We start from the raw sequence: 16,425 nt of genomic DNA, 5'->3' as shown, positions 1-16,425 counted from the left end.
CTTACCTGCCCAAAGCAGTCCTTATACTTTCTAGATTTTTCCAAGAACTTTGGCAGAATTTAAGATAAATATTGAAGCAATTTCTCTTCTTAATGGTTTTTTAAAAGAACCTGCAGACACGAAAAGAAAAAAAATACTCTAAAACCAGAGACTCCATCTGCCATGGAGTTTCAGATCTAAAATTCATGGTAACTGTTACATTTTTGCTGTTCCACTGATGAGCATTTTCATAAAATACTGTCCATTTATTCAGGTACCAGAAGCACATGACCTGGGCTCCTGTTGGTTTCCTGAAGTGCTCTGAACCTGAGCAGCCAGAGAGCAATGGATTGACAAATGGAGAGCTAACCTCTTGTTGTATTCTTTCCAGAAATCCCAACGGAGAGGGCTTGGTCCATTGGCCTCAGTATGACCTGGAGGAAAAATACCTGGGAATAGACCTGGAGCAAAAGGCAGCAGAGAAACTGAAAGAACACAGAATGGAGTTTTGGGCACAACTCATGGAACAAAATCAGACTGGAAGGAGAAAACACACAGATTTATAAGAACTGTGCAGGGTACAGCTTTTACAGTTTGCTTTTAAAACCCAAAGGGAAATGAAACAAATGGAGTTTGTCAGGATGCAGAGTAAGAATCACCTTCAAGTTCACTGTTGTGTAATATACTCTTCTAATCACAGAAAAGAGAGAAACAAGGGGCATCAGAATGTTTGTCAGACTAAAAATCACTATTTAATGGAGCATGCAGAAAAATACCTCCCAATCTTTCCAGGTCCAAACACACCATGGCACCTACTCAATGCATATCAAAACTGAATAATGAGGTGGGAATGGGCAAAGGAATTGAAATCTGTAAGAAATTCTCTATATAGAAGATACAAGAAGTGCCAGACTATTTTATAGGCTTATTCCCCTCTTCTTCCAGAGGAGCAGGGTCAGTTGTCTGTCCTTCCTAGAGCCTCTTTCTGCTTTAACTGGGAACAGCTTGGAGGCAGCAGAGCATCCATCAAAATACAACTGGGAGGTGGGCTTGACATCTCACAAAAGTGGACAGAAAGTCTCCACTCGTTTTATTGTGCTGTGAATTGTTACAAATAAATGTTGCCTTCATTTTTTGGAGCTGCCTTTTCTTTCCCTTGACTGGCAAAGGCTGATTCTGAGAGGTAAAGTCACACCCGAGAAGCCAGAAATGTGCCCAGGTTCTTTCTTCCTCCTAAATGGTTTCAGGCAGGAATCTTTCAGGTTTCTGTGCAGGACCTGAGGCTTAAGGCTCTTTCACAAACTCTTCTGGGCTGTGACTGTGTGTCCTTGAACCCTCCCTGGCCAATTCCCGGTCCAGTGGCTGGAGGGAGCAGGCAGTGCTGGCAGGACAGACGCCCACGGAGGCAGAGGGGGGTGCAAAGGCTGGTGGTGTTCCCTGCATGTTGTTGGCTCAGCATCACCAGAGGGAAGATCTGACATGCAGAGCGTGCACCCCCAGCCTCCCACAGCTGTGGGATGGGTCAGGGCACACAGGGACTGGAAGGGCTTTTCTTGCCAAGTTCCAGGACAAGCAGGATACAAAGGGATGTGTGGGAATCCAGGAAGCCAGGAGAGCTCTCCTGCTGACCATAAACAAACCAACAGCCCCACTCTAGCTCCCCTTTAACTGGTGCCCAGCTCCCACATCCCACAGCAGTCCAGGGGAGCTCTCCAGGGACAGCCCAAGCTCCTGCTGCAGGTGGTGGTGACCCGTTGGAGGTGTCTCCCCCTCACCTTTGGGTTCACTTGCTTTGGCACACCTGTGCATCTCAAACAATGTGACCTGCACCACCACCTGCCCCCCCACACCCCCCCTTTTGTGCATCTTCCATAACTTGTGAAAACCACCAGCTCTTGCAATTAGGAACAGCTAATTGCAGCAATCATACTGCTAGTTCTGTCACACATTTCTTACCCCTTGCCTTGTTTTGGTCTGACACAGCCTTTATGTCCATTACTGGGGTGTGTGTTGGATCAATCTGTCTGTCCTTGTCCATTCACAAAAATCCTTCTCTTAACAAGGCAGAAGAAATCCTGTGTGTTTCGGAATGCAAAGCCATAAGTGTAACTCCTGTGGAGAAGGGAAGTGTTTTAGTAGGCTCACATGATAACAAAATACTTTCTGACGGTGTGAGAGGAAGTGTTCTGTCCACCTGTGGATTTTAAACCCCAAATATAAAGACTGGTACACTGTCAAACAGCTGAAAAAGGAATAACACCACGGCCACAGTCTATAGGCTACATTTAATTCTTACATTATGTTCCAAACCTCATTTTCTTTCACAGCTTTAGCAGTCATGGTCACTCGGTAGAGATTCCCAGCTGCACCTATATTTGAAGAAAGTCTTAGCAATATATTTACTGATAATGTTCAGCAAGAACTGCTGCTATTCTCTTTTTCACATTCTGTCAATAAAAGACCCATTTTTTTTTCTTAGAGTGTATTAATTATCCATAATTACCATAATTGCCTTTCCAAGGTGGTCACCAAGTATGTTTGTTCTCTACCAGTCCTGCTTCTCAGATCATCTTGTGGCTAAGTGTGAAGTATATAATTTTTATTAAATAGGATATTCTTTGCTGTTTGATCTTTGTAACTTTCAAGCCTCATGAACAGGGAGAGGAAGATTTAATCTGTGAAACAGAGCAGTCAACAAGCTCTAAGTGATGTCCAGCTGTTAAGAGACACAAATTCCTGGTCTGCAGAATTGCCTTGTTAAGGTTTGGGGCTGGACAGGTTCCAAAGCGTTGGGTTGACAAAGCTCGGGGAGAAGGATTTCTACCGATACGCAAGGAATGCAGAATTCATGGGCCACGAGGACATTTGGCAGAACCCCCAAAATATGAAAGAAATAAATAAAGACAATTCAGCAACTCTGTGGAATCACCTCTGTCTGGGTAAAGGGGAATTCTGGCAAGAGTGGATCAGGAGCACCAACTCATGGAGCACCCACACAGGAAACCACCGAGCCAAGGGAGGAGAGAGATAGGGAGAGCATGGCAGTGGTAGCATGAGAAATGAGAGACTCTTTAACCAGTAGAAGAGACAATACTAATTAAATAAGAGAACTACGGACCTTGCAACCAATGGATATTAATGCCTTTGTTTGCCAAAAGGTGGAAAGAGTGCAAAGTTTTGCCAGTCGTGGCTTCGTGGATTTACCACCCCGTGCCCTCTCCGCGCAGCAGCGCGGATGCATCGCTGCCGGGACTCTGGCAGGAAAGGGCCTGTTTGGGGCCAGCCCCGAGTCCCCGGCAAAGGCTCCGCGCCTCCCCCGCCGGGCCGGGAGCGGGGACAGAGCTCCCGTGAGGAGAAGGCTCGGCCCGCGGGCGCGGCGGCCGAGGCCGTGCTGGGGCACCGCCGCCATGGCGGAGCCGGGCTCTCCCCTCACGGGCCACCAACAAGGCGGGCGGCACCGCGGGCCGGGCCGGGCCGGGCGCTGCAGGACTGGGTGCCCTCAATGCTCTGCTTTTAAATGTAGGTGGAACTCCTCTACAAGTATTAACATTTCTGGCTTTCCCCTGTGCTTCTCTCCGCTGTCCCCTGTGCCACCAGTCAGTGCCACCGTCCCTGTTGGCCCTGGCTCACAGCCTCACTGCCAGCACTGGGTCTGTCCCGGGGCCACCGCAGGGCCCTCTCTGGCTGATCGGTGCTGGGGCTGCCAAGAACAAGACTTGACTCTTCCTGGCAGAGTTGGCAATCACTTCTCTGCCATGACTTTGTCTCCTGTACCTGGTTCCTAGGCTGCCCCAGCTATCCCAGCCACATTCTTGCTCACACTGCAGCCCCACAGCAGCGATGCAGCTGCACAGATCCTACAGGGCAATGAACATCAGTTCTCCCTCCCTTCAGCAACTCTCTGTATCTGGAAGAATTTTAAATTATTCATGGCTAATAATGTCCTACAGCAACTAGCCACTCATCCCTTCTTTCCAAATTACTGGAAGGAGTAGGGTGGGATTTCTACGTCTTCTTGCCCAAGTTCTGATGCCAGGCAGAGTTCAGGAGCAGGGTGAGACTGCTTTACCAGTGCAGTTTTGGTAAATGGAACTTCCTCCTAAACATCTGTCCTTGCTTCTTTGTTTTACCTCTTGTGTTGTGCGAGGGGAATATAATTTCAAAATAGTCTTGCTAAATCTTGATTGCACAAGCCCCTGAGGTGCTGGGCCACATTCTTTACAAGGACATAAACAGACAGTGTTGTATGGGGGTGCACAGAATACATGCTCCTCTTGCGTATGCAGAGAAGTGCAGTGGAATTGACTTCCTAGCACAGGGCAGCACTAAAACTGAATCACAGTGGAAAATGTCAGAAGATCTTACTCATTTCTATGGAGAGATAAGCACTGTGATGCCCTTGTCTTATCCCAGAGCCCTGCTGAGCTGAGATTCACAGTGTCTTTAGCATGTGGTAAAGCTATCCAAGCTTCAGAGACTCTAGCTCTAAGTTTTCTTTTTCTAAGTTATTCTGTAGTTTCATTGAATCCTCAGCAGGGGCTGTAATGTTTATCGATTTATTTATTTTTTTTTTTCAGCTATTGAAGTCAGGAGAGGTTGCAGTTCACTAAAGTGCAAAGAGGCAAAGGTCATCATGTGGCAGGATTTTTTGACTTAGGCCTTATTCACTGACTGAGGGCAAAATCTCTTTAAGTTAATGCCAAACAGGATTGGAGAATTGTACTCACTAGGTGTGTAGCACTGACCTCAGATTTACAAGTCCAGTCTGTGTCACTGGGGTAAGACTGTCCACATTTGCAAAGCATATTGGCCATGCTTGCAGATCCACCCAAGTATCTCCAGACAAGGCTATAGGGATCAAAAATCCCTGGTTTTGTTACCTTCCTGTAAGTAAGATGGGCAGTGCTTGCACAAACTGGTTTGCACATGTAATATTTTCAGAATGGCTGCCTGTCTAGGCCTGTGGATAGGATATGTGCTGAGGCTTTTTGCAGAGTGACTACTTGAGAGAGAAGTAATGAGTAGAACAAAGACTGAAGAGAAAAGCTTGGAAACTGAAACAGTAATGAAGAGGAAAAATAAAAGGAAAGTAAATGGGAAAATACAGAGTTTAGTAAAATCAGCAGAGATCGGGAGAGAGAAGGTAAATTGGTTTTGGAAATCAAGTTTGTTACAGCAAAAGGAGAGAGCAGCAGGTGGAGTACAGGGTATTTGGCTTTGCAGCCAAAGACCACTCCTTGGCTTGTGGGTCACAAGAGAGCTGAGGTCTGAATGGCCACCAGTGTGGGAGCTGAGCCACAAGGAGGGATTCTTGCAGTTCCACCTGGCATGGAAACAGTTTTCCCTTGCCAGGAACCAAAGCAGCCCAAGGTAAGAGGAGACAGTGAGAGAATTTACAGCAGCACCCAAGCAGGCAAACAGGAGTGCAGAGTTTAGTGCTGTGCAGTGCTTCTCAGGTGCCTCAGAAACCTTCATCACACAGATAACTAATTAGATTATCAAAAGATAACTTATTCTCAGCTCCATCACTGGTACCCCAGGCCCCTGTGCCATTAATTGCATTGGACAATGCACACATCTCTCATTACTGTATAGACTGCATATTCAAGCAGTGCAGACTACTCCCAAACCAGTTTTGTTGACCTTTAGTGTCACTCTTGAGAATCAAGGCAAAAACTCTGCCAGGGAGCACCTGTAGAGCCACAATTCATTGTAATTCTGCACTAAAGATTTTGTCCTCGTTGTTTCCTCAGCAGCTCAGATTTACAGCGTTTCCCACGTCCCAGGGCACACTGAGCACTGGCTGTGCCCTCGGCCTCAGCAGCTGCACCCCAGCACAGCCTGGCAGGGTGTGCAGGGCACTGGGGCACAGCTCAGGAGCCACCACAAACATAGCAAAGGCTGGAGACACAGGCTGCACTGCATGGGGTCACCTGCAGGACCTGCCCATGGTTTGCTCTGGGAGCAGCCAGGTTAAAGTTGACTGGGGTTTATCTCCAGGGGCTGTAAATCACACCAGTGCACACACACAGAGGAAGATTTGGAGTAAAGTACACAAGCAGCATGAGCAGCAAAGTGCACAAGTACAGCCACAACACTCAGGATTAACAGGGGCATAACAGATGTGGTAAACTAATTTCAAGCCTGTGGATCTTGTAACCCACGGCACTGTAAAGAGAGGTGTAAGGAGGAATGGATCTGTAGAAATGGAGCACCTCTCCTGTGGAGACAGGCTGGGAAAGCTGCGTTGTATCCCTTTATGAGAATAAAAGTCACTCAATTTTTCCTTCAGTAAAAGTACACGTTTCAGGCATATAGGTTTGGACTTGGCTATGTTGTGTTTCCCACACTGAAATGTTAATTCCCAAATGGAGTCAATGTAATAAAGCCGAATCGAGGAGCCTTCCTGCTCTGTGCAGTGCAGGCTGAGGAACCCTCCCGTCCGTGTCCCAGCCGGGGCTGCTGCAGCAGCAGGACGGCGCTCCCGGGGAACGCAAGGCTGATCCAGAGCATTCGGGAGCCCGCTGTGCCCGAGATTCTGGCAGGAAGGTCCGAAAGGAGCAGTGGCGAGGCAGCAGGAGCCCCGAGGGGCGGGAGGGCTGCCCGTTCCCGAGCCGAGCCCGGCAGTCCCGGTCCTGGCTCGCAGCCCGGGCACTCCCTCGCCCCGTCCGTGTTCGCCTTGCGTAAGGCGGCCCTGGCCGAGCCTATAAAGCCGCAGCCTGGGGGGGTCGGTGCCAGCGGCACCATGGCAGCTGCGAGGGACACGGCGCTGCTGGCCTGGATCCTCTTCGTCGGAGCCACGGCGCTGGTGGCGGCAGGTAAACACCGGGGCTTCTGCCCTTTGGTCCCTCTAGGGCGAGAGGCCACCTGCAGCTGCCTCCCGGTGCCACCCGAGAGCTGGGCACAAACCTGGGCTGAGCCGGGCACAAACCTGGGCTGAGCTGGGAACAAACCTGGGCTGAGCCGGGCACAAACCTGGGCTGAGCTGGCACAAACCTGGGCTGAGCCGGGCACAAACCTGGGCTGAGCTGGGAACAAACCCTGGACGGAGCCGGGCACAAACCTGGGCTGAGCCGGGCACAAACCTGGGCTGAGCTGGGAACAAACCCTGGACTGAGCCGGGCACAAACCCTGGGCTGAGCCGGGCACAAACCCTGGGCAGAGCTGGCACAAACCCTGGGCTGAGCAAAACACACAAACTGAGCTGCAGCACCAAAAAGTTCATTTCAGTTTTTAATCTGCTTTCCGCCATTTGTCTCACTTGCCTTCTTTGCAAAGAGCAAAATCAAATCCCTGTCCCAAAATCTTGCCTGCTGAGGCTGAGCAGCCACAATACCACATCTGTAATTTGATAGTAGAACGTTCACACAAATCCTGAAATGAATCTTGCACAAAGGTTACCCGGATTTGTTTGTGCCAGACTGTCTTTAGGTATGTTAGAAGCTTTTTCTTTTGGCTGCACATGCCATCAAATGTCTGGAATATATTTTCTCTGTTCATTTTCTTTTCTTAACGAGAACAATCTATGGGGTTTTTATCTAACAACCCAGGGGGGAAAAAAGAAAGATTAAGATCTCTATGCAACCACTAATGTGTGTGTGGTAAAACAATACATATTATGTACCTGAAGGAGATTGTACATAGAGACCAACCAAAATGAAGGCTGAAATGATGTCAGCTATACTGATTTTAAAAAGGTATTTAAAAAGTGTGTTATAATACATTAGTAAATCTATATTTAAATGAGTAAACAGTAGTAATCCAATTAGTAAAATAAATTAGCACTATAAATTAGTAAAATAAAATAGCAGATTAGAACAATGTACGGTTAAAAATGATTAGAGTTTGTGGAAGATTTATGTATAAAAACAACCTGTTGAAGTAAACAAAAGGAGTATATTTAAGAAGCAAATCCAGCAATTACTTACAAACAGACCAATTATGTGGTTTTGTGCTCCTGTCCCACAGAACCACCAGAAGCAGAGACCAAATATGGGAGAGTCCGAGGGTACCAATTCCAAGTGGACACAGCTGAGAGGACTGTAAATGTCTTTTTGGGACTTCCTTTTGCCAAGCCTCCGGTTGGATCACTGAGGTTTTCTCAACCCCAGCCACCTGAGCCATGGGAAGGTGTCAGAGATGCCACTTCCTACCCCCCAATGTAAGGCCATGAGAAAACCACTGAGCCTTTCAAACTGTTATTCTCTGTGCAATTCCATGACACTGATGTACATGCAGGGCCAGCCATAAGGATAAATGCCTCGGTGCCCTCTCCTTGCACCTGCAGCTGTTCCACTGGATGCATTTCTAAAGACACACGATGAGCTGCTCTCTTTACCAAAAGCTGCTGGTTCAGGGGCATCAGTGATGGCCTGCGATGGAGCAGCACTTTACAGATCATGCTCTGGCTTAGGAGCACTTGGCCAGCACTTACCAGTCGCTACAAACCTTTGGAGCAGAGACAGAAAGAAGCTGAGGACACGTAGGAATACAACATTGGGGAAAAAATGCAGAGTCAAGTGTTCAAAAGGGCACATAAGAAATGCAGAGCAATTCTAATCTATGTTGTAAATGTCTCACTCCCATTGTCCTCCTGCCCTTGTTTAGTGTCTCAGGCTCAATACCTACCATTGCAAGATAAAATGGTCTTGGAGATGTAAAATGATTAATTTATATTTTCCTTGAAGTCATTTATAGCCATATGTATTTGCTGATATATTTCTGTGATATTGTGAAATGTGCAAAATTGTATCTGCATGTCACTGTGTACTGCAGTGGATTTCATTTTACAGACATCATTAATAGCAGGTCAATGGAAGAAAATATACGAAAGCAAAAAAAAAAAATAGTATGTTTGCGGTTGCTACCAGTCTAGAAATGTGCCAGAGATCAGTTTCTGGTTGGCCCTTTGTTGTGGAAGTACAAAAGGCTTCTCTTCATCGCTTTCAGGTTTCATTTAATCTATTGCTTGTTGCTTTTTCCTTTATTCAGGTGTCTACAGGACAAAGTACTAGGACAGTATTTTTCAGACATTATTACCAACAGAAAAGAGAAAGTTCCTCTTCAAGTGTCTGAGGATTGCTTGTACCTCAATGTGTACACACCTGTTTCTACAGGAAAACAGGAGAAGCTGCCTGTAAGCAAAATCCTTGTAACACCTTGAGCAAAATTCTCAGACAGCAAACCTCCAGCCTATGCCATGGGCAGACATGCAGGGGCAGTTTTGTAGTGCTGATCAACTGACATGCTTTGCCCCAGCAAACATTAGCTGAAATTCAGAAGAGACACAAAATCCCAGTTTACAAGTAAACTTGTATTTGTGCTTCAGCTAAGCAGGGCTTGATTTAATCTAAATGATGTGTCCAAAGTCACAGGGCACTGACACGGTGGAGGTATTTAACAAAATCAAGGCCATTGTGTAGACCTGCAGGCCTCAGATTCAAAACATTTCTACAATTTCTGAAATGCAATCTGAAAGAGTCAGCAGTGAAACAGCACAAAATATTATATCTTGGGTTATATTTAATTTTTTTCACCTGGAGTTCATATCTGTGCTGAGTTGATCCTATTTTTCTCTTTCCAGGTCTTAGTATGGATCCATGGAGGTGCATTAGTTTCTGGAGCAGCTTCATCATATGATGGCTCAGCATTAGCAGCCTTTGACAATGTGGTGGTTGTAACAATTCAGTACAGATTAGGTATTGCTGGATATTTTAGGTAAGATGGTTGATCTCAGTTTGTCCTGAGTGATTTCCAAAGTGATGTGTTCAAAGCCTTTATAAAGAGAAGTGCAGAAGACTTGCTTATGCAAAGAAACATTTCTGAACCGCATCTGCAAGAGCTGGGGACAGTTTCCAGTCCTGAGGCAGCTCCCAGACCTGTTCTTGTGGGTTTGCTGCTCCAATCTCAGGGCTTTCCGAGCCATTCGTTGGTCTGTTGTGTAGAGAGGTTCTCTGTAGAGAATGGCAGATGCTTTCTCACTCCACAGATTGTCTTCTCCTCTGCCTTTTTGCTTGCATTGAGCATTTAAACCAAGCTGTTCTCTCCCTGCAGCACTGGTGATGAGCATGCCCGAGGTAACTGGGGATATTTAGACCAAGTAGCGGCTCTTCGGTGGATTCAGGAAAATATCATACATTTTGGAGGAGATCCAGGATCTGTCACTATCTTTGGAGAGTCTGCAGGGGGAGTCAGTGTTTCTGCTCTTGTAAGTTCACAGGAATAGTGAATTTCAATTACAATGGTGAAACGCCTCTCCATCCATTTTCATGCGGTATCTGCATGAGAAGTCAGTGAGAGAAAAGGGAAGGTGTTACAGTGACACAACACGTGGGTCTTTGATACAACAGCAAGGCAACAGTACAGCAAAACAATACAGATTTTGATTGATAAAAATGTGTCATTTTCATACTGAAATGTTGTAGTTAAGTAACAGAATGTTATTACTCATCTGCTGTGTTAAATCCTGGTTGGTTTGGAGTTTTTTCAATGTAAAAAACTCTCAAAGTCTAGTCTTGTGAGAAAACTCCTTTAAGAATCGTTGTGGACTCTTGCCCATTTTGTGTTTGCTTTGACAGTCACTTGTACAGAGTGGTCGAGGTGAATAGTCCTGGTAGCTGAAGTTGCCCTGCAGTTTGTGACCCAGTGATTGTGTAAAATCTCTGCTCCAACACGGAGCACATTGGCTGTGACCCTCCCCTTCTGCAGTCCCTCACCCTTGGTACACATCCCACAACCAAAGCAGGGCTCATTGTCCCTGCGGTACAGATCCCAGTTCCCTCTGGCCAGAAGCTCTTCATTGCCCTTCTGCAGCACAGCCAGACTGCCTTGGGCACACTCAATCTGCCCCTGGCTTGCAGTGTGGTGCCGTGAGGTGCTGGAAGCAAAGTGCAGTGGGAGGGGAAAGGCAGCTGAACTCCTCATCCCTGCCAGCACTGCCCAAGGCCTTTGCACAGCTGGACTATGGTCAGAGGCCACACAACAACACTCTGACCGCAGAGTGGTCACTGAGCTTTCAAAATGTTCCAAATGGCCACTGCTGATACTGAAATCCACAGTCACTGGGAGAACACAGTGCTTGTCATGCTTGTTCTTGCTTCTTCACAGGTCTTATCTCCCCTGGCCAAGGGCTTGTTCCACAAGGCCATTTCAGAGAGTGGTACAGCATCTCTGATCTTGTTCACTGACCAGCCTAACGAGGATGCACAAGTGGGTATCTGTGGTAATTCTAATTACTTCTTCCAGAACGTTTTGCACATCCTAAACTGTTCTGTCTAAAATATAGAAATATGTAGTTTTTTCTTCTGAAACAAAACAGTCATTAAAGACAGTATTTCTGTGTGCAAATAGTACATGTTTAATGATGTGTTGCTTTTGGAACACCCAAATATCCACAAAGAGAGAGGAATTAAGCGTAAAGCAATATTGTAACATGTAGTGTCTTCAAGAAAAGTCAACCCATCATTTTTGGCTGGAAAATGGTATCAGACTCTGAATACCCTTCTCTTCCCCTCCTGTTTAAAGCTTGTAGTGTGCAAATAACCAAGACTTTCTTCAGGGGTGTTTTTTTGGTTTTTTTTTTTTTTTTTTTTTTTTTTTTTTGTTGTTGTTGTTTGTTTGTTTGTTTGTTTGTTTGTTTTAATTTGAGAAGTACTGGCTTCCACCCCTTTCTTTTCTCTTCAACTACAAGGAACAATTTCCAGGAACCTGGAACTCGGGACATAAAAGAGACAGCTCTCTCTAATGACAGCTGTTGCTCCAGCCAAAAAGACATCACCAAGACTGGTAGAATGTGCTTTCTGCTACCCTGCACATGGTTTATTCTTTAAGTCCTTCATGTCACCCAGCCCTCTCAGCACAGCATCTCATGGACCAGAATTGTCTTAGAATATTTCTCTATCAAAAAACCCTGGAGGCAGAGGTTTTCTCCTTCTGCCAAGCCCATGGTATGAAGGACTGTGAGGGCTTCCAGTGCCCTCCCTCTGGAGCTGGGACAAGCCAGACTCCAGCAACTTTGTGCAGGTGCTTGGGCTGCTCCTACTGGACTCGGTGTCTCACAGAGCCAGATAGAGGAAAAGTCTCCAAAACTGTTTGTTTTCACTGCTTGCAGAAAATTGCTGCTCTTGCTGGCTGTGAAAAATCCAGTTCAGCTGCAATGATCGAATGCTTGAGAGGAAAAACACAGGAAGAATTATTACAGATAACACTGAAAATGGTAAGTGAGATTATACTTCTTGCAGTTAAATGACATCTCAGACTTTTTCATAACAGAGAATACTCCTTGTGTGCTGTAATATTAGGAGAACCTGAAGTGGATGTAAAATCTGACTTTCTTCACTTTTTCAGGACATGACAGCACTGCAGATCTGCACCAACACCTCACCTGAAAATTGCAAACAGGTTCCTGCCCTTCCATTCTGCCTGCACTTGGAGCTACCTGTGGTTTGTTGTCATGGTCTGCCAGGGCAGGGAAAAGAAAATGGCACAGAATATTCTGGCAGACCTGAAAATCAAATCACTTATTATATCCTCTTAAAAACTCTTATCACAATGCTTATGTGCATTTGAAATTTCAATACAGAATTTTTTTTCCCCACTGTTCCACACACCCATTACCATATTGAACCTAAGAAAAGATGCAAATCGAAAATAATGACTTCTGTTTCACAAATATTAGAAATATCTTCACAGAGTCCTCTGCCTAGTGCAGAAAACATGTCAGAAAAAAAATTGTGATGCTTTGGATACCATTATTTCTTGTATTTTTCATTTGCATTCACATAGGAACTGCAGTTAGCTTTGAACTTCTTTTAGAAGCAAAATGAATGTATTAATGCAGCTTCCTTTTTCTGTTTTCCCCATTTTGGTTCAGGATTTCTTTTTCATCAGTGCATGTGTAGATGGTGTATTTTTTCCAAAGAGTCCCAGGGAATTACTCTCTGAAAAATCAATCAATGCAGTCCCATACATAATCGGAGTAAATAACTGTGAATTTGGATGGGGACTTCCTATGGTAAGACACTTCTAAAGTTGTTATTTACACATTATTTTGTAAATAGAAGCCTTTTTAGTAAGTATGATTTTCTGTATCATGCAGCTGATGAAATACCCTCCTTTCGTGGATGGTCTGGATAAAGATGTTGCACGTCACATTTTGCAGAGCAATTTAGTAGTATTCATTAAGGTAAGAGACCATTTTCAGAATAACCCTGTGCTGCTTCTTCACTGGCCAGGCTGTTTGTACCCCTGGAGGGACATATTGCACAGGGAAATGCCATTGTGCTGGACAGCTCCCTGAATTGGGGCAGAAATGGGCAGAGATGTGCTGCATTGCTGTTAGCTCTAATGACTGAGAACACTCTCTAAATTTCCAGCCCAAATTGCCCCTCTTCTTAAAAAGGAGTTCTGTGGGAATCCAGGAGTGATGCAGGACCTGAACAAAGGTCTCTTGGGATATTTTAGATACCCCCAGGTTATGCAAGACATGCAGAGTTCCAGCAGGTGTTACAGGAGGCCTATGGGACACACCCTCCTAAAGCAGTAGCTGAGCCCTGGAAAGGAAAGCCTGAGAAGTTTAGGGTGCACTGACACCTACGTTCAGGTTTCTTGAGGTTTTGTTTCCCTGTAATTTACAAATCTCTTGGCTCTGTGGTGCCTTTGTGTTCTCCTGACACGACTCTATAGAAGAGCACAGATTAAGAGGTAAGAATTAGGGACTCCATAAGCAAGGCCAGTACTTGCAAGGGATCATTCAGTGACACAAACATCCACCATGAACTTAGAAATGCAGAGCCCAGGCTTGTTCTGAATGGGAGAAATGATGGTGATCTACAACAATCAATGGATTTTATGACATCCAGCAGGACTTCTCTGCTGTTATGAAGGCTGTTTCCGTAGAAAGGAGAACAGTCAGCATCACTGACTGCTGTTCATCTAAAGGTGTTTGATTCTTAGATCTTGCATCCCTCTTTTCCCCAAGATCACCTGTACCCACAGCTGTGTAACTTCAATCCTGAGCTCCCAGCCACACTCTGACACAGCTGAGGATCTTCTCTGAAAGGTCATGTTTGGGATTAGCCAGGGATGTGCAGATGCCACACTCACTCACTGCAGTTACTCCTTACAATTCTCATCATCATTTTAAGTACTTTTTATTGCCGTTTCAGGGTATTACATCTGAAGTTGTTGACAGAGTGTACAAAGAGTACATGGGGGATGCAGAAAGCCCTGCTCAGGTCCGGGATGGCCTCCTGGATGCAATGGGAGATATCTACTTTGTCATCTCAGCTGTGGAAGTGGCCAGATACCACAGAGGTAACTCAGCAGCTTCAGAACAACTGTAGAATTCTGTCTGTGGCTGCCGTGGACAGTGTGCAGCAGTGTTCACTATGCAGAGAACTGGAAGTGTTTTCATTCAACCAAAGCAGTTTCTAATGAAACTTGGTCATCTTTGGAGCAGGTATTTTCAGCTCTCAAACTAGCACTTTTCTGTATCCTCTAGATGCTGGCAACCCAGTCTACTTTTATGAATTCCAACATCGACCAAGTTCACTGGAAGGTGTGGCACCAGAGTTTGTAAAAGCAGATCACGGAGCTGAGATTGCCTTTGTCTTTGGAAAACCATTCTTAGCTGGTGATGTATCCATGCTTGCTCCATATTCCTTATAGAACCTCATTATTACTCATTTTAATTACTTCAGATCTTTAGAGTGGAATTTCTCTTCTATAAGCATTATAAGCGGTATAAATATTATAAGGATAATTCATATATTATACGCATTATTATGAGCATAAACATTTTCTGTCTTCAGTAGTAGATGCTTTTCATTACATGATTCATCTGCAGTTCTCTCCTAGGAAAAACTCCAACAGCTCAGAGCAACAAGTAGAAGTGTTGCAATTGATACAGCTGATACCAATGATTTACTTTCTAATGTGGCAGTTTCATCTCTCCCTTTGCAGGAGATGCTACAAAGGAAGAAAATAAACTTAGCAGAACGGTTATGAGATACTGGACCAACTTTGCTAAAAATGGGTGAGGATCACAATGCTATTTACAGCTCAAGTTTTGTCTGTGCTGCCCAGAACACACTTACCTGCCCAAAGCAGTCCTTATACTTTCTAGATTTTTCCAAGAACTTTGGCAGAATTTAAGATAAATATTGAAGCAATTTCTCTTCTTAATGGTTTTTTAAAAGAACCTGCAGACACGAAAAGAAAAAAAATACTCTAAAACCAGAGACTCCATCTGCCATGGAGTTTCAGATCTAAAATTCATGGTAACTGTTACATTTTTGCTGTTCCACTGATGAGCATTTTCATAAAATACTGTCCATTTATTCAGGTACCAGAAGCACATGACCTGGGCTCCTGTTGGTTTCCTGAAGTGCTCTGAACCTGAGCAGCCAGAGAGCAATGGATTGACAAATGGAGAGCTAACCTCTTGTTGTATTCTTTCCAGAAATCCCAACGGAGAGGGCTTGGTCCATTGGCCTCAGTATGACCTGGAGGAAAAATACCTGGGAATAGACCTGGAGCAAAAGGCAGCAGAGAAACTGAAAGAGCACAGAATGGAGTTTTGGGCACAACTCATGGAACAAAATCAGACTGGAAGGAGAAAACACACAGATTTATAAGAACTGTGCAGGGTACAGCTTTTACAGTTTGCTTTTAAAACCCAAAGGGAAATGAAACAAATGGAGTTTGTCAGGATGCAGAGTAAGAATCACCTTCAAGTTCACTGTTGTGTAATATACTCTTCTAATCACAGAAAAGAGAGAAACAAGGGGCATCAGAATGTTTGTCAGACTAAAAATCACTATTTAATGGAGCATGCAGAAAAATACCTCCCAATCTTTCCAGGTCCAAACACACCATGGCACCTACTCAATGCATATCAAAACTGAATAATGAGGTGGGAATGGGCAAAGGAATTGAAATCTGTAAGAAATTCTCTATATAGAAGATACAAGAAGTGCCAGACTATTTTATAGGCTTATTCCCCTCTTCTTCCAGAGGAGCAGGGTCAGTTGTCTGTCCTTCCTAGAGCCTCTTTCTGCTTTAACTGGGAACAGCTTGGAGGCAGCAGAGCATCCATCAAAATACAACTGGGAGGTGGGCTTGACATCTCACAAAAGTGGACAGAAAGTCTCCACTCGTTTTATTGTGCTGTGAATTGTTACAAATAAATGTTGCCTTCATTTTTTGGAGCTGCCTTTTCTTTCCCTTAACTGGCAGAGGCTGATTCTGAGAGGTAAAGTCACACCTGAAAAGCCAGAAATGTGCCCAGGTTCTTTCTTCCTCCTAAATGGTTTCAGGCAGGAATCTTTCAGGTTTCTGTGCAGGACCTGAGGCTTAAGGCTCTTTCACAAACTCTTCTGGGCTGTGACTGTGTGTCCTTGAACCCTCCCTGGCCAATTCCCGGTCCAGTGGCTGGAGGGAGCAGGC

General features: G+C 45.1%; 2 protein-coding genes across 3 annotated transcripts in view; both read left to right on the top strand.

The window, feature by feature from the left end:
* LOC310914059 (uncharacterized protein) overlaps positions 1-1,116 on the top strand; it is a 58,306-nt gene extending 57,190 nt beyond the window's left edge. Inside the window, exon 27 of the mRNA XM_083869956.1 lies at positions 371-1,116. Coding sequence (XP_083726082.1) covers positions 371-545 — 175 coding nt within the window. The 3' untranslated portion in view covers positions 546-1,116. The remainder of the gene's footprint in view (positions 1-370) is intronic.
* A 5,575-nt stretch (positions 1,117-6,691) lies between these two features.
* LOC310914260 (fatty acyl-CoA hydrolase precursor, medium chain-like) lies at positions 6,692-16,185 on the top strand. Of its 2 annotated transcripts, XM_083870298.1 has the most exons (14): positions 6,692-6,797; positions 7,948-8,140; positions 8,971-9,115; positions 9,563-9,696; positions 10,033-10,186; positions 11,086-11,187; positions 12,089-12,193; positions 12,325-12,378; positions 12,851-12,991; positions 13,076-13,162; positions 14,145-14,292; positions 14,480-14,611; positions 14,941-15,013; positions 15,440-16,185. In XM_083870298.1, the coding sequence occupies exons 1-14, from the start codon at positions 6,725-6,727 to the stop codon at positions 15,612-15,614; spliced, it is 1,716 nt and encodes a 571-aa protein (XP_083726424.1). In that variant the 5' UTR covers positions 6,692-6,724; the 3' UTR covers positions 15,615-16,185. The 2 variants fall into 2 exon arrangements, with proteins under 2 accessions (XP_083726424.1, XP_083726425.1); XM_083870299.1 differs by lacking the exon at positions 12,325-12,378.
* Positions 16,186-16,425: the final 240 nt, after the last annotated feature.

This window comes from Zosterops lateralis (genome assembly GCF_965231275.1).
Source record: "Zosterops lateralis genome assembly, chromosome: 12".
NCBI classification, from domain to species: domain Eukaryota; kingdom Metazoa; phylum Chordata; class Aves; order Passeriformes; family Zosteropidae; genus Zosterops; species Zosterops lateralis.
This window is presented reverse-complemented; position numbering and strand designations above follow the sequence as displayed.